The sequence below is a fragment of the Podarcis filfolensis genome, assembly GCF_964270895.1.
Source record: "Podarcis filfolensis genome assembly, chromosome: 6".
Classification (NCBI taxonomy): domain Eukaryota; kingdom Metazoa; phylum Chordata; class Lepidosauria; order Squamata; family Lacertidae; genus Podarcis; species Podarcis filfolensis.
In genome coordinates, this window is record NC_139609.1 from 35,602,724 (window position 1) to 35,628,344 (window position 25,621).

The 25,621-nt window shown below is 41.1% G+C and overlaps 2 protein-coding genes across 13 annotated transcripts in view; one reads left to right on the forward strand and one right to left on the reverse strand.

The window, feature by feature from the left end:
- Positions 1-582: 582 nt before the first annotated feature.
- Positions 583-11,038, reverse strand: FPGT (fucose-1-phosphate guanylyltransferase; the record flags this gene model as incomplete). 3 transcript variants are annotated; one of them, XM_083620979.1, is made up of 4 exons in its annotated part: positions 583-3,052; positions 4,819-4,911; positions 6,680-6,847; positions 10,904-11,038. In XM_083620979.1, 4 exons carry the CDS (start codon positions 10,941-10,943, stop codon positions 1,602-1,604), a joined length of 1,752 nt encoding a protein of 583 aa, XP_083477105.1. In that variant the 3' UTR covers positions 583-1,601. The 3 variants fall into 3 exon arrangements, with proteins under 3 accessions (XP_083477105.1, XP_083477106.1, XP_083477107.1); XM_083620980.1 differs by lacking the exon at positions 10,904-11,038 and adding an exon at positions 9,618-9,819; XM_083620981.1 differs by lacking the exons at positions 6,680-6,847; positions 10,904-11,038 and adding an exon at positions 9,618-9,819.
- The window catches only part of LRRIQ3 (leucine rich repeats and IQ motif containing 3), a 42,647-nt gene continuing 23,687 nt past the window's right edge, over positions 6,662-25,621 (forward strand). For 2 of the 10 annotated variants that reach the window (XR_014549728.1, XM_083621001.1), the window contains exons 1-4: positions 9,915-10,080; positions 16,050-16,350; positions 17,090-17,413; positions 19,497-19,630. Coding sequence is in view for 8 of the 10 variants with exons in the window: in XM_083621001.1 (XP_083477127.1) it covers positions 16,087-16,350; positions 17,090-17,413; positions 19,497-19,630 (722 nt within the window). In the remaining 2 variants the exon portion in view is untranslated. Of the gene's footprint in view, positions 6,771-9,914; positions 10,081-10,876; positions 10,970-11,113; positions 11,283-12,563; positions 12,588-13,861; positions 13,912-14,108; positions 14,245-16,049; positions 16,351-17,089; positions 17,414-19,496; positions 19,631-25,621 lie in introns of those variants that run through there. The other 8 variants (XR_014549729.1, XM_083621003.1, XM_083621000.1 and 5 more) reach the window with 7 other exon arrangements.

Consider the following 25,621-nt stretch of genomic DNA (forward strand, 5'->3'; position numbering starts at 1 on the left):
CCCATCCAGCTAGGAAGCATATGTACCTGATGAGGAACTGCATATGCAGACAGGTGCTGCATGTGTGATTCTAAGCCTAATCCAGTTGTATGGACTGGCTGTGCAAAACTCCAGCCAGAAAACTGGCAAATAGTGCCAACTGGCTTTTCCAGAAGGAGGCTGGATTTAGCCTTTCCCTCAACAGCTGATTGGCAGCATCCCTGATTATTCACAGGGGACTACATTCAGGCAGCTGAATGAGAGTAAAAAGGCAGAAGTACTGGCAACAGTTTCCTTAAAAATGGTTGCAGACAATTAGCTAAGCCAGTGGTTCCCAAAATAGGTACACAAAGCATCCCATTCTAAACTCACTCACCTGGATATAAAATCCAGGACTTACTTCTATGTAAAGATGTTTGATTGCGACCCGAGAATACTCACTTGTAGTATTTTGAGTATGTAAATAATCTACTAGTTGGCTAAGGTCACAATGTAACAAGTCGCTGCTTAGCCTTTGTGACTGCACTTTTTTCAGAATTCACTTGTAGGAAAGTTCAATAGAAGAAAGCTGCACAGACAAAACCACACCAAATCCCACAAAACTTTCCTTTGGCTATGGAGCAATTTCATTTTTTATTTTATTCATATCCTTCTTTCGCATCAGATAGATGTTCAAGGCAGTTTACAAAGATGTTTTAAAATCATAAAATCATAAAAAACAAAAAACTAACCAAAAACATAAAAGACAGAAATAAAAAGGCAGCATATAAACATAACAATATATTAAAAGCCAACCGTAATTAAAGCCAAATACTTTAGTGGATCAGTCTGTAATCCTGAACAATGGAAATGTGTAAATCCTACAGAACTCAGTGGAGCCTATTTCTAAGTAAACTTGCTTAGAACTGTAATGCACAGCTTGTGCCTAAAAGATAATAATGAAGCCACAGCCACATATATTTGAAAAATAGGGATGGTAGTGTTAAGAGTTCGCACACAAAATGTGGAATGGTACTGTGAACATGCACACCAGCTGTCATTCTGATGTCTCAGTGTTTGCTCAATGAAGATTCTCCAATCCTATCCAAATAACTTTATTGTGCTAGTCATTGGCCACAGCAAATCTGAATCAAAAATAAATGCAAGCAAAAGGGATGAAGATTATACAGACATGATCAAATGCACAATTGTTTTCTCCACTTAAAACAAACCAGCCTGAGAAAAGGTAAAGTGTTGCAAGAGGTAATATCCTCCTTTGAAAAAGTTTGATTGAAAACCACTTAAAACTTCTAATTAATAAGTTCTGTTCCCCACTTGAATTAATAAAAACCGAAAACATAATAATAATAATGGACAGCTATTTGCCTCTTTGTGTTTTTATAGATGTGAAATATTTCATTAATTTTTTCATCAAAAGAATAGTTTATCTGCATTTTTTTTGCATTATTAATGTTATGCTACAATAACACTGTTAATGCAGTTTCATTATTTCTACTTCAATGAAAGACAGACGGGAGGAAAAGTGTGTGTGCTGCTTGCTTCTGGGTTTCCGCAAGCTTGAAAGCAATCAATCCTCTTCAAATTAAAGAACGGGGGGAAATGTTAACACTTCCATACACTTTTCACAAATCAGATTCCCTTTTCAGTTTCTGTAGACTGATTTCTTCATAGAGCTGATGCCTGAACCTCAACATGTCTTCTACATCTTTATGGCGAAGCATTTCCTCAACAGACAAGAGCTTAAAACCATTCAATTTAAAAGGCAACGTGTTCTGCGCAGAGTTTAGAATCCCTAAAGACACTTTCAGTGAATCGCTTAAAGTGGAGCAAATAGGGAAAAGCCGAGCTGTCCATAACCCTCGACAGGTCTCATCACCAGAAAAGAGCTCGTCTGAAATTCTCAGGCCCCAGAGCTCTAAGCACTGTCCAAGGCTGATTCCAAAAAAATTGATTAAGTGAGTATCTGCCAAATCTGTCACTTTCTTTTTCAAGTTGTCTTCTGTACCAAACGCCATGCTCACATACATTACTTCTCCATCAATCCTCACGCTTAGTGTAGCTATGAAAGTGTTTGGAGGTATGCCTGCTTTTGTGTCAATATAGCAGCCGCTAATGATGCTGTTTGTTCCCACTGAAACCTCTGGTCCCAGCCAAGAATATTCAACTACTGAGCCAGGTGCAACAGAACACCTTGGACCGAGTATACTGTGAATGATACATGCCGATTTCCCAGTGTCCTCCACACTGTCTGGACAGATGCTAAAAACATTTGGCATCAACCCCATTTCTGATTTCAACTTCCTATCAGACGTGAAATGAAACAAATATTCGCAAGTCGTCCCAATGTGATAGAATTTGGAGTTATTTAAGAGTACAACATTGAGTGGCAATCCTTTTAGAAGTTCAAATATTTTCTCCCTTATTTCCACTAGGCCCGACTCTTCTTTTGTAACGTTTTCTAAGTTTTTTGCATAATTTGGTGTTGCTCCGGGCCCTAATGCCTGGAGAAAGTCACCATAGGCATCTATTTCACAGCACAACACGCCCATCTGTTTATAAAAGGCCAGAAGTAGTTTTGCAGTGGTGTGATCAATGTAAAATAAGCTATCTGTGTACACGCACTCAGAAATGACATTGGAGTTTCCCTGTCCTCCAGGAGAAGATGCCAGACAATGACCTCTTTCACACACTGCTCCAGACTGACGCATCCTTGCAATGCTAGGCTTATGCAGGAAACGGTGGCAAGATCTGTATTCGAGCTGTCCCTTTTCTGTCAAAAGTGATGCTGGCTCCAACACAAACACACCGTGAGTCGTACCAATGGTCAGACTGGAAGGATGGGCTAATGCAGTAAACCCGGGCTGATCAAACCTTATGAATTCTGTTGCTCCAGTACTATATAGTTCAATATCGTCGGCACAAGTAATCAGGATGCCTGGATTCATGTGGAGGGGAAAATCAATGTACATAGCCAATTTTAAATCCAGCATTTGATAAACCGGGTCCCCAAAAGGCAAAGCTGTGAAGATTTTCCCCAGAGCGCTCGCATTTGGTAAACGTTGACTGTAGCCACCTTAAAAAGTAAATAAATAAAAGAGTAACTTTTACAATATGCACACAGGTGTTTGTGCAGATACACAGAATTTAAAGGATTTCATAAGTTATATAACATTTTACCTAACCATTTTTTTGTGTGATTGATGGTGTAGTCCTGTGAAAACTTTTAAGAAAAACACTGGGGCCTAATTTGAATAGTAGAGTGCTGGGTATCTGGTGGGCAGGGCTTGTGTGTTTTGCTCTGGAATCAGCCCCTCCCTTCAGTGGATGCTCCATTATGTTCAGTTAAGAATGTCAGTTAAGAGGGACCAACTGCCTCTTCTTGCAGAATGTACTAAACTGTGTGAGTGAGGGGATATTCCCAGTTTGCCAGGAGGACTGATTTTGTTAATCATACCCACCTCCACAACAAAAACACCATTGCTTGTTAAGAACAACCATTACAGAATTCATTAAATCTGAAGCAGAAAGCCATGCAATGCAGGGGGAATTTATTTATTTAGATATATAATTTTATATTCCCCCAAAGGCTCAGACCAGGTTACAACATTTACAAAACATGTTTTATTAAACAGGGAAATGAAAGGTGAAATTGCTATTTAAATTATGACTGACATATTCACCTTATACTGTATGAAAGCAACTGGCTCTCCAATCTTAGATGTGATGTATGAACTAGATCAAGCTTCCTTAACCTCGACCCTCCAGATGTTTTTGGCCTACAACTCCCATGATCCCTAGCTAGCAGGACAAAGTGGTCAGGGATGATGGGAACTGTAGTCTCAAAACATCTGGAGGGCCGAGGTTGAGGAAGCCTGAACTAGACTTTTCTTTTCTCAAAAATGGGGAGTAGCCATTGCTTCTTTATAGCAGACTCTTATATGTGTGACCTGGTATCTATAGCAACCAGGAGGGCCTTCTTTAGCTTGCAATCTCCATCTTGGGGCAGGGTCTACAAGCTGACCTAATGACTACAACATTCAGCCTAATTTTCGTACACTGCCCCCAAACTACTTTTTGCAGAACATTTTGCCTGATGAAGAGTTCTGGAGAACTTTAAAGCTTTCCACTTTTAAAATAAGGACTTCCACAAACATTGACTTAATTCTGATTGGTTGGCTAAAACAAACTGAAACAAAAGCCACCATTTGGGTTCACACAACACAAACCATATAGCGGCGTGTTTGTGCTGTGTGCTACATCCATTGAGGTGGCAAAGCTGCATGGAGGGCAGGAGGCACATTCACAATCAACCCATGGTTGAAAACAAGTTATAGTATGACATCCAAACTAACAGTATATTGAGAAAATAATTGTCAACGTGCATGTTTCTCTCTATGCCCGGATAGAAGATAATCCCATAACCAAGTGCATACTATTAAGCATACAACCCATAACATGTTAATGGACAGTCTAACAATGTGGTTATTACTTTCTGGTGCACTGAAAACTCACCACACACAGGATTGCACTGGATTTCTGAATCCAGTGCTATGTACCATAAGGAAGTTACACCCTGCCCTCTCCAACTTTAGGGGAGTGATAGGGGAGTGAGATTTTATTGGATGCTGGCATTGGCTTTTATATATTCCTTCTCTTTTCCTGCTTAAGGTATTTGCATCGGATGATGATTCAGATGATTTGACCTAAATAAGCCAATCCAATTTGAGTTTAATTTTGTAGTGGGGAAAACCCCTATTCATCTTCACTGCTATCTTTTCTTCAAGGAAGAAAAACACCCTACATAATGCAAGAGAAGTGTAATTTAAAGGAACAGATTACCAGAATGAATTAATATGACGGTAAAAGAATCCCATTTATCACCATAACGTTCTTCTAAGCACTGAAGGACATGAAGCGTTGATCCACCGTTTCCTACAAAACATTTCAACACATACTTCAATTTAGAAATAACAAGAAGAGGCAATCAATATGCCTTGAGTATTCAGTTCGCTCACTTCTAGTATGAGATCACTTAACTGGGCTCACATAATAGGATGGAGAGAAATATCTTTCTTTTGAAATTTATGTCAGTTCCCTTATGTCAGAGCCCCTTAAAGCTCACTGGGTGATGTTGGACTAGTTCACCATCTCTCTGTCTAACTTACCTCACAGAGTTACAGTAAAGACAAAATACGAGTTCCCATGAACTGTCCTGAGCAATTTGAAGAAAGAGCGGGATACAATAAATGTGATAAAATGAATATATGTACATATAAAGAAGCAAACAACAGGTTTCTGCTTCAAGACTGCTTTCGCTAATACACAATTAGTCTACTTTTATTTATACCTCACTGACATAAATGCAACACATTTATGTTGATTTTTTTTTTTTACTTCATAGTGATTTGGGTAATGAAAATTTTATATTGAAAATTTACCTCAAAGTTGTCAAGCCCAATGAATAGGACAAAGAAGTTGAAGACTGGATAGAATATTTAACTTCACAGATTGGTTTCAGAATCAGTTTGAAGGTATACCTGATGCTGTAATATTTATCCAAGACTAAAATGATCATTAACATACTTGTCAAACAGACACAACTTTTATTATGACTAAAATCTGGACTCCCTGTAAGCCTGGGCTCTTTAACCTTCTAGAGTTACCCATAATGAAACCTTGGTTGGCTGCAAAGTGACTCAGTGGACTGTGACCTCTCTATGTTAACGCTAAAATCAGGCTTGGTTGAATAGTATAAAGCATATATAGGACACGTTTGCTAATACAGGAGAAAAGCCTGCTGGATCACATCAATAGCATATTTAGTCCAGCACCTTGTTCTTGTGGTGGCCAAAGAACTGCCTATGAGAAGCCTGCAAGCAGAACTTGACCACAAGAGCACTGTCTCTTCCTGCAGTTCCTAGCAACAGCTATTGAGAACCATACTGCCTCTGGCCCAGAGTAAGATAGATGTGGGTTCTTATTTCATAAGGTGGAATTAAATGCAACACTGATTGCTAGCTGGGTTGCTAGCTAAGTACTCCAACCCTTTGTCCAGTTTCTACCTGTAGAAATAGCCTTGGCGTCTTAGACACCATAATACATGATGAGAACGCACAGATGATAATACCTAAACTAGGATAGACCTTAATGAATCTATTCAACTGTCATGTCGTCCAAAAGAACATCCGTCTCATTAATACAGATGGGAGTTGCACACTTGAATCAAAAGAAGCTTAATAATAGTATTTGAACATATTTTTGGAGGTTTAATTAATATAATTCAGCTTCTAATGGCATTCTGGAAATCTTTCAGTGAAAGAGATACAGCTGTCATAATATGCACCCGAAGGAGAACCTTTTTATCTGTCTGAAAATTAATCAAATTATGCTGAATATTTAAACCACAAACTGGCTCGGTTTCTGCTCACCAGATGACTGGAAAGTTAGCCTTCCAAACTTGAGGCACGAGCCTGCCAAAGTTAAGCAAAATATACTGTTGAGCCACGCTGGGCTCTTACGGCAGTGAGGGCGAGGTACAAGATCAAATTATTGTTATTAAACTTAAGCAAGGTTATGTCCTATGAGTTTTAATGGAAGAAAATGATAGTGCTTATTTTAGCTAGGGTTATGCTTTAAACTTTGCTACAAAGAACTTATCTGTCATGTTGTCACATTCCCAGGAAATGCGATCAGAACCCACCAATTTTTGGTCCAGGAGGATCCACGAAAACATGGTAATGAACACCGAGCGGGAGCTCCTTTCTTTTCAGCTTTTGGGATAATTGTTGCTGGTAAGCTATTTCTTGTTTCTTGTCAACTGCTGTTATTACAACAATATCCCAAAATGATCCAGTCTGCACCGTTTTACCTGTTTGAGGATAAGAACATTTTATTACAGGAGATACAATTGCCAAGAGCGCTGAAGCCCTTTAAAATGGTCCTCTCCCTAACAGACTCTGAGGCTTGGCTCCCATTCCTTACCTTTCTAGCTAAACCAGGAATGGAGAATCTCACACCTGCTGAAGTGCATGCACAAATGTTCTCCCCCCAGGCTTCTTTACCTGGCTCTTGAGACTCGCTCCAGGTCCTAATAAAGCTATTGGCTAGGAGTTACCGAAGGGTTTCTTCTTGCACAATGGGCTTTCCCGCCTCTTCTCCTAACACCACCCACAGAAATCGGCTCAGAGGAATTGGACTAGCCCCAGAACCAGTGGGAGCGGGGGGCATTATCTGACTGTGGATTTTGAAGGTTTACGAACCAACATGGCTTCATCTGTAATCTGGATAGCTCAGTTGGTTAGAGTGTGGTGCTGAGACTGCAGGTTCAATCCCCATATGGGATGGCTACATATTCCTATATTGCAGGGGGTTGGACTAAATGATCCTCTATGATCTATGCTTTTTGGTACTACAAGTCAGTGACTCTGCATTCAGAATCAGGTGATATTACAATTTCCAGGACAAGAGTGGCTCTTTTGTTACAATGCTCCTGGCTCTGTGAAAGTACAGTATGTCGTTTAGTTGGAGTAGTTATTACTTTGTGCATTAAACTGGGTGTGGCAGGGAGGGAAAATATTTTATTTTTATTTTTAAATGTCTACACAGATCTGATAAATACAATTGCTGAAGTTTATTCTGCAAAGAAAATGTGAGTGATTAAAATCAACCATTCACTAATTAGTTTTGGAAAACAATAACATATCATGGATTTGTGAAGAGAAATTTGAAGAAGGGGAATGGGGGCAGTTGCCTACCTAACAACATCTATCAATATAAGAGAAAAGAAGGAAACCTAAACACCAGGCTCAGTTTTAAGCAAACAACCTAAAGGGCTCCCTTCCACAACTATTCCCAAAGGCAAGGAAAACTAGAGTCACTTAAAATTCTGACACACTTCATCCTTTGTCTTCCCTGGTCTTCCCAAAAATAAGAAAGAGCCCTGGTGACTCAAAGGACTAGGTATAGCTCCTTGCCTGAGGGAAAGAGCTAGTTTGTCCTCTCCTAGCTAACTATTTTTGTTTTGTTTTGTTTTTTGTTTTCAAAACATCTTGGAATTTATCAGGGGACAAGCAAGGAGAATTTGTGGTTTGAGTGTTGACTCCTCCCTTGTGCTGTAAATGCCAGAAGATTAAAAACAAAGAATAAGCACGTGAGGCAGCTAAGATACAGGACTGCTTCTCTCTGGCAAGGAACTATTTCTATTCCTTTGATGACCAACCTGTCGAAAACAGTACCCCATCAAATCTGGTGCTTGCCTTCAGATTACTGCTATTTAGTAATCCCTATCTGAGCTTTCTAGCTAGTTCAATTATTGCACCTATACCACACACTTTCTTTCGGAAGCTCAAAACAATTTTCATGGGTTCCCTAGTCTCTCTCCAACCACTGGCCATACGTTGACGTGCTTGCTTTACCAATATTAAAGCATCACATTCCTGAATAGTCTCTGCAGATTGATGCACTTACTCAACACAATGTTATAGGAAAATACTCTCAGAAAAACCATTTTCACTTATGAGGCATCAAAATAGAGAGAGCTATGGTGTGTGGCTCAGATAAAACAGTTTGTAGAATTATTGTCAAAATATGTCCCCATTAAGACATGGATGAGAACATACTCCAATGTCATCCCTGCCTCACACTGCTAAATACAAAGAAAATCCTGGAGACCTCAATTATCAAGTCACTGTACCTCTCACTAATAGTCTGTGCTTTGTCTCACTAGGAAAGGAATAAGGCATTACCTCTGCCATTCCACATTCCTCTGTAGCATGGCACGCAACTAGAGTGACACAACTAGGCAGCAATCCTATGCACATTTACCCAGGAGTAAGCTCATGGAACGAGCTAGGACTTCTGTATAAACATGCATTCCATTGTGCCGCTAAAAACTGCATGCACAAAATACATATTTTGGTAAGAGGATTTTGTGTGCAAGGTATTTTTTAATTTTTATTTTTTAAAGAACTGAAGCCTTGTTTTGGAGAATGAAACAACTGCAGTCTCAATCAGATGAGTGTCAGGCGGGAGAGATGGGTAACAAGCTGTCTGCCTTTAAAGCGAGATGGCAGATATCAAAACCATCCACGTTCTCACTTTTATAGTTTCTCCCTGTAACGGGAGCACCTAACTTCCGGTATCAATGGGTCTCTTTTTGCCAGGCTGGCAGGGTCTGCAATGGGAGAGACTGAGCAGGTTCTACGGGTGTGTCAGCTTTGAAGCAAGAGCTGCAGGACATTATTTTCCTGCGCAAGTTTCAGTCTAGCCTGGGTGGAAACAACAACAACAACACACTTCCCCTCTGTTGTCCCGGACCCTCTTCCCTCGGAATGGGGACCTGGGTGCGGATCGCATTTTATGCCAAGGCAGGCAATGAAAAGGCAGGGGGTTCCAGCCGAGCATGCTCCATCGCATTTGGACCTGCCCTGCAGCACCGTTACACACGCAGACCAGAGAGCGGCCCAGCCCTGGCTCTCCCGGCTGAGCCAGTCCTTCCTTTGCACGCAGGGGATACTGCGGGAGGGGAGGCCTTCGCAGTCACTCGCGAGAAGGCTGCTTGCCAGGGGAGGAGCCGGCCCCAAGGTCTGCGCCCTGAGCGCCTCCGGGGCGCAGTGAGTCCCCCAACCCAGCCCTTCCACCTCTCAGCTGCGCGAACTTCTCCAGCCTCTCCCGAGTGGCTGCTCGCAGCAAAACTTCCGCCTCTCCTGCAGCCTGCATCGCGGCAGCGCCTTCTTCCCCGTCTCGCTGCTTCCGGGCTTGGGCAGCAGACCCGCCTCCTGCTCGACTGGGCTGGCCTCGCCAAAGCAGCCCGTTGCTTCGGCGACCAGGAGGCGCGCACATCCCCGCGAAGGCTGCCCAGTGGGATGCGCGCGGTGCCCTTGCCCCGCGCACCCAGCTGGAGGAGGCAGGCAGGCAGGGGAGAGGACGGGAAGGAGCCAGGCGAGCAAACAACGGAGGTGGGCGGGAAGGGGAGAGCAGGAAGTGGGATCGGTGGGTGCTCCTTTCATTCTGCCTGCAAGGGGGCAGAGCAGGCGAGAGGCAAAAGCCAGCCGAGCCGTCCCACCAGCACGCACCCTGTATCTCTTACACACCGACACTCAGGTATTCATGGGTTTCTTTTCTTGAGTAATGGGCTGTGTTTTTGAAGTTGCGAACAAACTAACAAGGCGACTCTTTCTTCTTCCTCCTCCTCCTCCTCCTTTCTCTCTCTTTGTGCCCCCTCCCACCTTTCCACATCTCCCCGCTTAACCGTTTCCTGCCTCGCTTTATAGCCTGGAAAGACACCTTTGGGAAAGACACACACACACACACACACACACACACACACACACACACACACACACACGGTTACCTCGGATGCTAGTCCTACTCAGACTAGACTCATTGAAATGAATTAGAAATCCAAACACTAATTAATTAAATGCTTTGATATGTGCTGGAAGCCAACCAGCGTCAAACTGGGAAAACCCAGCCAGATGGGTGGGGTATAAATAATACTTATTTATTATTAAGTATTACGCTTAGGTAGGAATAACTAGCTGCACCAATATAAGATGGGGGACACTTGGTTCACCAGCTGTATATGTTAACAGGATCTAGGAGTCTTAGTAGACCACAATATGAGTCAACAATGTGATGCTGCAGCAAAAGAAGCTAATGCTATTCTAGGCTGCATCAACAGAAGTCTAGTCTCTAGATCAAGAACCACTCTACATTATTATTATTATTATTATTATTATTATTATTATTATTACCCTCACCCAATCAGTCATTATTTTACTACCAGCTTTGGTTGGACCTTGTGGTTCTAATTTAAATAAACCCCAAACACCCCTCAAATAAATACCACAATCTGTCCACCCCTGACCTACAGAACACAACGTCTCTCTCTTTCCGGGCTGCCACCTCATCCACCCTTGCCCACCTGCTTTTTCTCCCTCTGGAACAGGGATTGGCATGCACATAGTCCTAATATTAATGCATGCGACAGGTAAGAAGAACAAATCCACGAAGGAATCGGGGATATCTTTTGCAGGCAAAGAACGTGCCCTGCCACTGAGATAACAGCCCTTCCCAGTGATCTCAAGGGAAGAGAGGGTGGCCTGGAATGCTGGGAGAAGGTGACAGTTGGGTGCTGAAGGGAGAAGCAGGCAGGTGAGAAGAAGAAGCCAGGCAAGAGGCTTGGTCTGAGGAACAGGGCAGGGCAGCACATCTGGAACCCCATACGGGCTTGGAACAGGTGTAATACAGTGCGACGGTTTGATGCAAGTTGGTGTCATAGTCTGGCGTTACATCCAAGCTAGGTGTGGAAATCACATTTCAGATTCATTACCGTTCTGGTCTGTAACCGAGTGCAACCCATAGTCTGCTAGTTCTAATTTAACAACGAACTATGGTTTGCATGGAAGTTGAAGTAGCTAATTGGCCAGATGGAGAAAAGAGATTCTGGAATGCTTTCAGTGAGGAGATTCTCCCGGCACATATTTTGATGTCATTTTGGTGCCAGGCAAATACTTCTTTATTTTACTTTATCAGGCCTCTTAATTTGATTTGATCTGTTGGCTGGTGTATTTTATGTTTAGGGTATGTTTTTAGTTTGTAATGTTGTGTTTTCAAATTTTGTAAGCTGCCCTGGGAATTGAATGAAAAAAGTGTGAGGTGTGGATTTGTGTGCTAAATAAATAAAACTGAGAGGGAGAAGAATAGGGGAGCATGTAATCATGAGGCTTGCTATGCCCAAGCCTGGCTTGATGTTGTACATGATCCAGATCAATGCTTTTCTTTATCCAAATTTCCAAAAGATTGTTCCTTATGCTAAGAACTGTACTTGTGTGCGACTGTGCACATGATCGTAATATTAATGCAATGTCACAGCCTCTTACCTCCCTTCCATGGGTAACTGCCTATTGCCCTCTGGCACTCTGCCCACAGGACACTCAGAAAGGCTCTCACTCATCCACTAGCTTGACTAAGAAAAGAAAGAGGTGGCATTCTCCTGGCGCTTCTTCCTCAAACCCTTTGTGCTTTTGAGATCACAGAAGGTAGAGGTGGGATTCCGCCCCCCCCGCCCCCATTACAGGAATAGAAACAGGGAAGAAAAAAACATGCCCTGATAAGCTTCCTGAAGGGGAAAAGCCGTGAGCATTTCCACGGTTCCTTATGCTCATTCTTGCGCATGTCTCTTCCCCAAGCCTTCTGCTTATCAAAGATGGGGATGAAGTTAGTACCAAGAGGGACAGAGGCTTGGCTAGAAAGCCAAGCTGATATTTATAGACTCTTGCAATTGCTTCTTGCAATTTTCTTATGCAGTTTTCAGCACATTCACCTCTTTACCCTGGGCTTTGACACTTGAGATATGTGTTTTAGGACCTACCGTATTCTGTAATTTGTTTTAATTTATTTTAATGTTGTATTTTAAAAAAATATGGTAATATGCCCTGGTGAAGGGTAGAAAATAATTCTAACTAATAATGACAATATTACTAGTAATAATATTCTAATTTTAACAGCAACAACACCCCTCCCTCCCCAAAAGCCAGGAATCGCAACTTACCACCATGTGTGTGTGTGAAGTTCTGTTCAGTGACAGTGGAATAGTGATTCCATAGGTGAGGGGTAGCAGCTAAGGGTGACGGTTTTATTATTATTTTCTTGCACCTCTGAAATACATAGTTTGCTTATTTAAAGACTTATACTCTTCTTGCTTTAAGCAATCATTATGCAACGCAATGGCAAACGAGATTATACTTGTCTTAGCGATGGGGTAACAAAGAGGAAACACGATGCTGAACGCAGGAGAAATAGCCCCCTCTGGGAGGTATGGGACTTCGCATACAGGCCACACAGAATATGGCTCTTGGTGATGAGGAAAGCCCCGATGGGCTGGAAAAACTAATGGTTCAGTGGCAAGTCTGTAAAGGAAGAAGTGGTTTAAATCTAGAATTTAAAGGTCTGCAGGAGTCATCTCTATTGCTACTGATAAATCATCACATTTACTTGCACGCTCCTTTTCCAAATAATTTCAAAGCAGCTCACAAAAGCAGTCAACAAATCAAAACAAACACAGTCATAAATATATAAACTACATTCCATAAACACAGTATTTCACATCCGCATTTGCAAGTTAACAAAAACATCCATATTAACATTTCTCTAAACTTTGAAATGCGTTCTAGGCTCCTTCAGCAGCAGGAGCAGCCTATGTCTTCAGAAGCTATGCCGTCCCAGGCTGAGTGGAAATGGGTCAGGCAGAAAACAGGGATCAGGTCTTTTCAGGGTTCACAGTGGTGAAGAAGGCCACTCACTGTAAACAGCAGCAATGTTGAGTTGCCTGGAGGCGACTGCTTCCTCTGTCCATCTAGGAATAGTGACAGGTGGCTTTAAAAGAGGACTAAACAAATTCATGGAGGGTAAGGCTTTCAGCAGCTACTAGCCATGATGGCTATGTTCTGCCTTCCGTGTTGAAAGCAGTGTGCTTCTGAACACCCCTTGCTGGAAACCACAAGAGGGGACAGGCTTCTCATAGGTATCTAGGTCGCCACTGAGAGAACAAGATGCTGTACTAAATGGACCACAGGCCTGATCTAGCAGGTTCTGCTTAGGTTGGCTCTTGAAAATGCTTTTTAAACCATTTCTTCCTTTACAGATTTGCCATTGGTCAGTTGGTTTGACTCCTTTCTAGCAAATGGGTTCCGTTATATTCTTTCTTTCTTTTTTTACAAATGGCCAAAGGAAAAATGAGCCACGACCCACGTTCTACCTGGCTTGTTTGTTCTGCTAAACTGGCTTATATATTTTCATGTCTCCACAAGCATTTTCAGTACTAAGTGCTATGCGAGCATATGAGTTTGTTTTATTTGATGCAAGTGAAATGTCCTTGCAGGGATGCGTTGGCAATCTTGATATTCGCCGAGATCTTCTTGATGTATAAATGTGTGTGGAGATCTCTTTCTATATCATTGCTCGTTTTATAATGTTGTGGCTCCTGTCAGATACTTTTGCTCTATTCTTTCTTTTTAATTTTAAGAGTTGGATCAAATCTAGTCTTCGGTGGATTATAAAAGTACAAAGTGCAAATGAAAGGAAATGAAGCAGTCGTGCCCTCTGATATGGTCTCACCATGCACAAATCCTGCAATAAAAGAAGTCTTAAAAATAAGGCAGAAGCCTCTGTATGAAATCACACAAAAAGTACATGAAACCCTGGTTTTGGTCATAACAAAAAGACTACTTTATCCATCCCTTAAAATAAGGGCAGAAATTAAAGGTGCTGATGGTCTCCTTACTTTAAAAATAAAAGTAATATATTTCTGAAATTTCTTCACTAATCCAGTAAATATTAATTTGACATCTCTTTAAACCATGACAAAGCAGACTTATATGAGGTGCGTCTCCAAAAATTAATTTAAAATATAGCCTCATTTAATTTATCTCTTGCTCAGTTAAGGCTGAAGAAATCATAAATTAGTTTTCTGGCAGATCTCCAGTGACCTCAGTGGAATTTTGCCGGCACAAATATAGGTTGGATTATAGGGTACAGGTATCTGTTTTTCATTCCTTAGCCAGTTCAGTAATGGTGCTCATTGTATAAGATAGTTTTTTAAAAAGTATTTTTTTATTACTATTTTCAACATACATACTAAAAGCAGCTAAATTTCAATCTATAGTGTAGCTTATTTCCCCCAGCTTTCCCCTGATCAGGGATTTGATCAACTCCAACCCCAGTAGAAAATTCAGGCTGCTTTCTACTGAACTTGCGGTTCTGTTACATCAGGGGTGTCAAACTCAAATTCATCGGGGGGCCGCATCAGCAGTTTGGTCACCCTCAAAGGGCCTGTTGTATCTGTAGGACTGTGCATCATATGTACTTACAGTACAGGAGAGAAGGGTTCAGGCAGCCGTTGGATCTGTCACATCACAGGATGGCATGCGCTCAATATAAAAACAAGTGGAGGTTTCCTGAATGCATGTAAAGTGGAGGTTTCCTGTGTAGAACGGCCGACGCCGCTAGAGGGCAGACGTTCTCTGGCTTGTAGGCTGTCGCGCATGCGCTGAAGAGGCTGCTTTCTTGTGTCAAAAAAAAAGAGAAGCGAGAATAAAAGGTGAAGGCTGGTGGCCGGCGGCGGCTACACGGGCCACATGACGAGGTCTGGCAGGCCGGATTCGGCCCGCGGACCTTGTGTTTGACACCCATGTGTTACATACTCATTTACCTTTTAATGCATGATGGGAGTATTCTCTGAAGGAGACGGAATAGCCATCTTGAGCTTTAAGAAGCTACTAGTTCAGTGTAGATATTGCAGATTTTCTAGCAGTGGCCAAAGTTATGCTGCAGGAAATGGCTGATATCCCTGAGTAGCAGCCGAGTTGGAGGAAGGACATACTTTTACAGTCAGGTGATGGGGAGCAGCATTGGAGACAAGGGGATATGTCATGTTGATCAAGCAGTTTTCACTGATAAGTCACATCATAAGCAAATCGCATTAGTAGTGCATACCTGTATGTTGACTCCAATTCCACTTTAGTCTTTCTTTCTCCATATGTGTTTATGTGTGTGTACATCTCTGTACACACACACACTTATCCTATACTTGGAGATTCAGTTAAACAACATAACAATAAATGTTTAAATGGCACTTTCATTGAACAAACAAAAGATCTTGTTGATGACTAGTCCCTAATTGTTTTTCCCCTGAATATAAAGGTCTTGCACTGTTTCTAGAAAACACTTTGACCTAGAGTACAATTCATTGTGTTTGCATGTATGCTTTCCAGCTTATAGGTACACTGTTTTTGTTTTCATTACATTATCCATTTTTATTGACACAGTTCCTTAGTGTTTTCTTTTATTGTGATAACATGGAAAAAACAGCAGAATTTTGCACTTGCTTACATGTTTTCAAATAGTCTGTTAGATTTCTTTCTTCCCGCCTGCCTTCCCTGTCGCTGTTAGTCCTTTAATAGAGCAGGGGGTGTTGTCACAACCAGCTGGATATTTCCTTAGGGTACTTGAAGTTTTTCTTTTGAAAGTTGAATAAATGGAACCTACTGTGTAATCTCTCCCCCCCTTAGATATCTCATGGAGAAACTGTAAAAGAGATCAACAACCATGGAGGAGGAATTTACAAAATACCTTGTCTCTGCTTCTGAAAGTCTGCTACTTCAATATGGGCAAACCGCCGATCAAAAAGATGCAAAGAAGCTGCGAAATCTCGTTATGGTCAGGATACGCACTCAGTATTTATGCAATCTAAAAGAGATGCAGTATTGCGTTTCACTTAAAATATGTGATTTGTCTGGAAATTTCATTGTGAATATTGATGCACTTGAGTCTTGCACTAATTTAATTAAACTGGATCTTCATAACAACCAGGTGAGCAAATTTTTAAAAATTAACATACAAAGTATGGTTTGGGGAAACTAGCCAGTTTTTGTATTTGTTCCTGTAGGTTCTTGGTGTAGGCTTAATTTATGCTGCAGGATTTTGATTCTAACAATAGAGAGTGTTTGTTTGTCTGTGAGAGGTGGGGCTGGCGAGAGAGCTAAACCCCACATCCTCTGTTTCTTCCGGTCATTATTGCAATAGAAATGTGGCCTTCTCAACATTGCCAAAATTGTATTTCTCACAATACCTAATGTATGAAATTAGCTGTCTGAAGAACTATAAGTTGTATCCTGAAATGTTGATATTAAGAACCCAAAATGATGTCAGCATTTTCATGGTGGGAGTCGGGTGGGAAAAGTATTCCAGTTTCCACTTGGAGTGTTTGCTTATTTTCCACAACATTCCCCCCCCCCCCCCGAAGGCTGGAATTTTACCTTTTACTTTTGAAGCACTCAGTTGAGATTCTCATGTTCTCTTGCTCCAAAGGATACTGCGTTGCTCCCTCCTATTGAAGTGAATGGGGGAATCTCAATCACACATCATAGCACACATGCATCTCGGGACCGGGAGTGTTGTCTTTGATATATAAATAAAAATATGCAGATGATCATTGACTTCCTTGGTTGAGGAAGCAATTTTGGTTTGACAGGTTACTTACACTACATTTTCCACAACGTATTTACCTTTTTCTCCTTTCTTTCAAAATTGTGTTTCAATTCTGTTTCAGATAGAAGAGCTTCCGGGCCCAATGTTTTGGGTAAACATGGCAGAACTGCAACTTCTGTATCTTCATAATAACAGCATTTCAGCACTGGAAGATGTGCATTCGTTATCTTTCTGCCCTAATCTGATCGCTCTCACCTTGTTCAACACTCCCCTGTGCCTGAAAATCGCATATAGGCATATTGTTGTTAATAGCATCTTTTCACTCAAGGCACTGGACTACTATGTTATTTCTGATGAGGAAATAATAGAAGACTGGAGGCTTCCTGAAAAATATAAACCCTTTACACCTAGCTTTTATATTGATTTTTGCCCTACTTCTGGAAAGGTAAGTTATCTACCGTATTTTTCGCTCTATAGGACGCACTTTTTCCCCTTCAAAAATGAAGGGGAAATGTGTGTGCGTCCTATGGAGCGAAGACGCCATAGCCCTGCGACCCTCTCCCGGCTGGAGAGGTGACGCGCGGCTGTGGCAGGAACCTCCATAGCCGCGCGTCACCTCTCCACCCGGGAGAGCGCGCGCGGGGCTAAAGCAGCCCCCCGCGACCCTCTCCCGGCTGGAGAAGTGACGCGTGACTATGGCAGCAGCCTCTCCGCTGCGCCTTTCCGCTGCTCCCTGACCTGCTCTTTGGGGCTGGTGGTGGGCTTCCCCCCGCCAGCCCCAAAGAGCAGGTCGAAAGGAACCTGAAGCCTGGAGAGCGAGAGGGGTTTGGTGCGCACCGACCCCTCTCGCTCTCCAGGCTTCCAAGGTAGCCGCCTGAACGCACCTTAAACGGCACCTTGTTTTAGAGCGGGAAAACAAGAGGGGGAAAATTCTCCCACTCTCTGCGCAGCGCCTCCTGCCACTTCGCTGAAGGGGCGCTGGGCAGAGAGCGGAATAATTTTTTTCCCTTGTTCTCCCCCCTCTAAAACAAGGTGCGTCCTATTGTCCGGTGCGTCCTATGGTGCGAAAAATACGGTAGTTGTTGTTTGTTTTAAGGCATGCCTTCATAGGAATAGTAAGCTTCAAGTATGTCATCATAATCTGTAGCCATTAGCTGAAATCCAGCAAGCACAATGGAGCATTCCAAGTTCTTTGCCTGCCAGGAACCCTGTGTGCAAGTATTCATTATTGTGGCAAATCATCATGGCTTGCAGTTACAATTATTGTTCATCAGATAATCCTAAAAATAATGAATGTTTTCATAAATTTAAAGCATCTGAATTTTTATCTGTTTTGAATTAACAGAAACATTTAGAGATGGGAGAAACAATGGTTTCACAGGTGCTAGGACTAGAATTCATGTCTTTGTTTAGTTACACAATTTTGATTCTTTCCTTGGCTCAGTGAAATGTTCCAAATGTAAAAACATTGCCTTCCTTCATTGAAGCCAACATTGAAAATATACCTAAAAAATTTGACTAGGCTGCATTTTTCTTTTTACTAGCCTGCTAAGATGCTAGTAGCATGTGCCTCGGTTCTGGCTTCAAAAGAGCCCCCTCTTTAACATCTGGCATGGAAATACATGAAGTTAGCTTTGTTTCAGACTAGCAAAAATGAAATGCCTTCTGCAAAACAGACTGGCAGGGAAGGGACAGAGACAAGAGAATTGTCTTCCCTTCCTCTGTAGCCAGAATGGAAACAAATCCAACTGGTGGAGGAGGAATGATGCTCACTCACCTGTATGGAATTCCTACTCACCCCTTTCTGGGTCCTTTGGTCCTGGTAAATCAGACCCGGTTCACATGGCACAGTAAGAAACCTGAGTGAGAGAACCGATAGAAATGGAGAGTATTAAACTGGTGCCCAGAATAGCATCCCTACAGGGGATTGGACTAGATCAGGCATCCCCAGACTCGGCCCTCCAGATGGTTTTGGACTACAACTCCCATCATCTCTAGCTAACAGGACCAGTGGTCAGGGATGATGGGAATTGTAGTCCCAAAACATCTGGAGGGCTGAGTTTGGGGATGCCTAGACTAGATGACTCCCAACTCCACAATTCTATGATTCTACTGTAACATTTAGAAGCTTTAGCGCTGACAGCACCCGTCACATGATTATCCCTGCCCCCGGTCTGCTTTTCTGCTGGTGGGGGCAGCAATGTGATGCTTGTCCTCACTGGCTAACTACTAAATGTAAAGCGGGCGTGTGGAGAACTCTCCAGAAAGGATGAATGCTGTTTCTGTCCGAACCAATCATAGGGGGATTTATGATCTTTTGTGAGCTCAATTACCAAGCTTCAAATAAAGACAGTTCCTTATCAGCTATGAAATATAATATTTACTGGTGAAAACTAAGGGGGCAAGTGTTGGCCAGTATGCCTGATCCATAACATAAAATTAGAAAAGTGCATGATTTGTTTATTTTTTTGGGGAAAATACGTTTTCATGTATGTTTACAGAAAATCCTCATTATTTGTTGTTTGTAGGAAACTACATTTCAGGAAGAAATGGAAATGGTAAAAAAGATAATTTCCAAAATCAATTACATCCTATCTTTTCATTCGCCAGTCCTGATTATTCAGAAATGGATAAGAGGATATTTAATTAGAAAAGTATTGTGGTAAGTATATTTTTGCTTAGTTTTAATCAGGAGCTGTTTTCATGCAGGGCAGAGTAGCTAATTTAAGCTGACTTTTCAGCCATCTTACTGTACACAAATAAATATGTCTGCAATGCAACATAGCAGACATTACAAGCTTTCTCGAAATGGATGTTTGGGCGTAGTTATATGTTGGGACAGTTTAATTTAAAAAATGTTGTATGTAGGGAAACTGTTCAGCAGATGGCTCATAACTAAAGGGGCAGAGTTGCTGCTTCCTTGATCTGTCAAGTGGTTTTTCAGTCATGCATTATTTCAGTAATTTGGGGAGCAAGAGTGTGCAATCCACTTCTCATTAAAAGGCCCATGGCAAAGCATACACTAATTTTAATAGTTTTTGGACTATTGCATCCAGTATATCTGGAGGTTATACCATTAAAAAAATCCACTGCCACTCTGATTCTAAACATTTGCAGCAGTCTTCTTGCTACAACACGGAAGTAATGTCTTCTTGCTGGTGCACCGATATAGTTTGTGACATTGAGCTGGGAAAGCGTTTGGTATATATGACAGCATTCTAACCCCCTTTTGTACTAAGATATTTGGCTTCTGGTCTGAACATTGGACCTTTCATTGTATAAACTGATCTTTGTTTTGCAGACGGGAAAGACATATTGTACAGAATTCTTGGCTGTAAGTGTATGTAGGGATAAAAAATGAGTTTATATTTATACAGAGCTTCCTATGTGATGCTGAGCCTTGAGCATAGCAGGTACTCTGTTTTCTACATAGGCCTAATTATATCTTGTAAGTTCTTATAAATTCTGGCTCCTAGTTGTGATAGTAATACCGACTCTGGAGCTGGAATCTATGGAAACTCACAACATAATTTTTAGTAATTTTTCAAGTCATTTTAATAATAATAATAATAATAATTTTATTAGTATCCCGCCCTCCCCGGCCAAGACTGGGCTCAGGGCGGCTAACATCAAATATATAACATTGGTATAAAATCAAACAATAATTAAATTACCTCCTAAAAACAAGTCAGGATCAAATTAAAATCTAATTAGATGGCTTTCGCAGGATTAGGATTAGGAACAGTAAATGTTCATCAGGCCCAACTATTTACGCTGTTCTTATATGGGCCTGTGAGAAGCAGATATTCTAGAAACTTAAGTTTCTGTTCATTAGTTTCTATTTCATTAGTTTCTGTTTGGCCACTCGGTAGTGGCGCCCACCCTGTGGAACACCCTCCCTTCAGATGTGAAGGAAATAAGCAGCTATCCTATCTTTAAAAGACATCTGAAGGCAGCCCTGTTCAGGGAAGTTTTTAATATTTAACGCTGTACTGTTTTTAACACTCGATTGGGAGCCGCCCAGAGTGGCTGGGGAAACTCAGCCAGATGGGCGGGGTATAAATAATAAATTATTATTATTATTACTATTATTATTTGGAACTGTGTGGATAGAAGCAGGCTATAGGTAATCTAAAACATTTTGTGCCTTCTATTTTTTAACTTTGTGGTGTTGCAAAAGCAGTAGAAACTCCTGACTCTTTATTTCCCTTGAATGGAAAAAAAATGGTATTGAACCTTAAATATTTGCACAGTATTTGATAACTTAACACGCCATTGCCTTCACAGTCTTCCATAATAGCTTAAACGATGTCACTGAACGTTGTAAGAATATCGTACATTATTGCAAACACTTGGATTGTGTGACAATTTTGGAATATGAAAAGCTTTTGAAAAAATGTTTCTCCCATCATGGAGGGTTTATTTCATCTAATTATCGCAAGCTTGTAGTGGTTCCCAGTTTTATAACCTCTAATTATTAAAAAAATACGCTGTCATTCAGATGTGTGCATGAAAGTGATATTCGGTGTGAGGAAACATATATAGGACATTGCAAAACAGATTATAAACACATAGCAAGGCATCAAAGGCAAATAAATATAGAATTAATCAACAGTGGCATTCTACAGCTAAAGCGTAGATTAACATATGCACAGAAACAATTGATCATTTAGACAAATTTGTCAGAGCTGAATAGCTGCACTCTATAATATTCCAGAAATAAGTGTCACTGGCATTAACTTTTTTCCTTTCATGTGGTCTACACACAGAATTTTAAGGAACCTATTAGATGTTGTAATATTGCAGTATGGAGTGCATTGCAGCTCCCCTCCCCCAACAAAGGCTGTTCTGCAGGGTCCCCCAATACTTTGTAAAATATTTTAGGGTCACAGGTAGAAGGAAGAATGGGCAGAATTTGCGTCCCCTTCTCTTACATCAACTGATGCCTCCACTGGGTCAACAGCTACTGGAATAACAGCAATAGATTTCACTTTAAAATTTCACATTTTGAACATGTGTAAGCTGCAGCAATGCATATGTAAAAGCTTATACAGTGGTACCTTGGCTTACGAACTTAATCCGTTCCAGAAGTCCATTCTTAAACCGAAGTTGTTCTTAAACCGAGGCGCGCTTTCCCTAATGAGGCCTCCCGCTGCCGGTGCCCTTCCACCATTCGGATTCTGTTCAGTAAAGTTCTCAAACTGGGACACTACTTCCGGTTTTGCAGAGTTTGTAAACCAAATCGTTCTTAAACAGGACTGTTCTTAAACCAAGGTACCACTGTACTGCTAGTTATAGTGACGGATAGGAAAAGTTAACACTCCACACTGCAAGTTTTTGTTACAGGTTGCATTTGTTCTTATTCTCAAATTTTGCTCCTTAATAACAGCTGGAAAACAATTGCCGTTTGGTTTTCCCTGTTGCTGTTGTAGACGTTGTGCCGACGCTGTGAACTAGCAGAGTTCTAGTGTTGGACCAATCAGGGCTACATTTTCTTTGAAATGAACACTTTTCACTGGGTGGCAAATTCTCTTGATTTCCAGGGAGACAAAGAATATTCTTTAAAATCTGAAATGGTGTGGACTGTAACTAACTTAACTGTTTAAGGTGGCTGAGGGATTTCCCCCCTCAAATATGACTGTGCTTAATCTCTTTATGATACACACACTACTGTGCACTTGCAATCTTTTCACATAATGTTTCAATCAAGGAATTTAAGAATTGATGCTACCTTATTAAATCCAGTATTCAGCTTCTGTGAGCATAGTTGCCAAATTGCACAAACATGTCCAGGGAAGAGAGCAGCAAAATACTAGCATAACTGGAGCTGAGGACACCTTTGTACGTGTGCTTGCCATGACAAGACTTAGGTTCTTAATATGCTTGGTGTTCTCCATTGTATGTGCAAACACACATCCCAAACTTCTGCAGGAAGTGAAACTTTTAAAAGTATTATGCTACCTAGAGTGGCTGCAGCAGAAGTGCATTAGTATACATGATGGGGAACAATATGCATAGTAAAAGTTCACGGACTTTGTTGCTGTAAATGCACGTGCCTAAGTGTTGTGAATGACTAACGGAGATATTTCAGATGTTAAAAGTTTTCTTTGGTCTTTTCAGTGTGATATCTGAAAGAAAGTATATTCTCCAGGGTATTCTGCATTCATGTCGTGGGTGCACTACACCCCACACCAGATGATGTTAAATTCATGCTTAGCATCATAATTTCTAAGATGAAAAGCACTGACTTGTGCCTTTGTATTATTTGTACACAGATGGTGTTCTGTGAAGCATTCAGCAAGCAAGCAAACCACATCTGTCAAAACACTCTCCATCAATTCCAGCATCTTGTGCTGAGTAGCAATTGAAAGGTTGTCAGTTTAGATCAATGATTCTCATACCATGTTGGGTTGACTGGTCATTTGTACGGACTGAAAAGCCCAACTAGCTCAGGAGCTGCAGGTAGCTCATTTGAGCAGTTCAAGAGCCGTTTCTTGGCTGATCGAGGAAGTGAATGATGAAGTCCACTGTAAGGCTATTCTGTAGGAGCAGTCTCTTGAATCTCCTTTCCTCCCACTTTCAGTCACATGCAAGGACTGACACACGCTGGAACTCCTCCCCAGAGGAGAAGGGGAAAGTAATGGTAGGACTATGATAATCCCTAGGGGCCTTTAAACTGGCCAGTAGGAGGAAGTGAAGAAGCAGTGGTAGTTATGGAAGAGGACTGATTGGTTGGAAGAGAAAAACAGTAGAGCAAAGGGAGAATTAGAAATGCTGTGATGGGGACAAAGTGAAATATGTCCTATTGTGGGACAGCACTGCTTAGCACTGTAGCATCTCTGTAGTTCTAAAGTTTTGTTTGTTTTTCTTCTTTGGAGACTCAGAGCACACCTGAAGTCTATGTATTTGTGCTATCTATCTACATATCTTGTTGCTTAAAGCAACACTGAATATTGACAGCCATCTTTGTTTTGATACACACAACCATTTGGCATGAAAAGTGAAAGCTACTTTAAAGATAATCTTGTCAAGCTGTTACTCTGATGAAGAGTGACAGACTCTGCATCATTTTGGCAGACAGGTCAAGTTTTCTTTGGGGAAGTAACAATTTTCCTTTTTTTCAACTAATGAAAAGTCTACAAAATGCATCTTCCCTGAGCCAAATGTATTTTGAAGAGAGAGTGCACCGAATATGAAACATAAAATGCATGCCTTTACATATTGGCACCATGGTATGCATCCACAGAAAACCTGTGTGCTGTTGAAAAGTTTAATAGAAATACAAACTTGAATGTCTTTCAACAGTGGGATGTTAGGAAGATTTCAATAGCTTTGCAGGCATATACACCAAAACAAGTGTTTTAAGATCCAAGTAACAATTTCTTATAAGCTGGATCTTTTTGGCACATATGATAGTGGAATACTTATATAAACTCTACTAATTTGTGAAAACTAGCTTTTCAGGAATAGTAGTAGTTGCATTTGAGTCCATTGGAGCTTGGCTGCAGAGGACTCCTTAGAAGATGTATAGCTGTTAGATTATTATGACCCTGTCAGGGGTCTTCTCTAAGTAAAAGTTGCTGATACTACTCGCTAGCCCTTGGGCTAAGGTTAAATAAATAAGTGATGGGAAAGGACATTTGAAAATTGACTCTCAGTACACTGTGATATCCATCAGAATAAGTTCAGGCATCATCTCAAGTTACTCAGTTCTATATTAACTAGCTAAGAATGAAGTTGAGACCTATAATAAATAACAATACATAGTATTTAGAGTATTCAAAACACTTCACACACTTTTCAGCAGCCCTGTAAATTGTTGTCTATATATTATTGTTCCCATATTGAAGGCTGGAGGAGAAGTGAATCTCAAAGGTTTGAACATTGATTTAACTGGCTAACATAAAAATGTAGAGTTTGGATTGGATGCAGGACTTATAAAAGTCATTTGCAAAAGAACTTGCATGTGTACTTGCTTTTTCAGAATTTTATGCACAAGCTTCTTAGTATTCTAGAAAGAAAATGCTAAGAAGGGGCTACAAAGACTTAATAATTTTTCAGGAAGAGATTAAGTCTTCTTAATGTCTAAACACATCATAGCATAGTTGCATTCTGCTAATAGATGTTCAGAGCATACACCTTACATATTTCTCCTTCATGCTTATGCATTTTACAGGTTATCAATAGCCTCTAGTATATAATACTAAAAATGTCAGTGCCTCTCCAATGTCTTCAAAATAATTTCATTATTATGTTAATATGAAGCCCTCTGTGGATAATGTTTTGTCAATCTTTTTTAAAAGGGACTGTATGTTACATTATAAAAATTATATGCTTAACTCTTTCTAGTTGTTAAGTAAATACCTTGACCAGCTCCATGAACTTTGAAGATCATTTTCAAATTGTTTTCCCTAAGATTTACCCCCATTTTTGTTTTAAAACCATGGAGTTGGAAGGGACCATAAGGGTCTTCTAGTCCAACCCCATGCAGTGCAGGAATCTTTTGCCCAGCACAGGGCTTGAACCCATGAACTTGAGTTAGGGTCATCATGTGTTCAGAATTTTCCAGACATAGAGGAGATTCGGCCGTCGGAAATAGTGCCCGGGCAGAAATCACTTAAATGTCTGGGAGGAAAGCTCAACAACTTTGAGC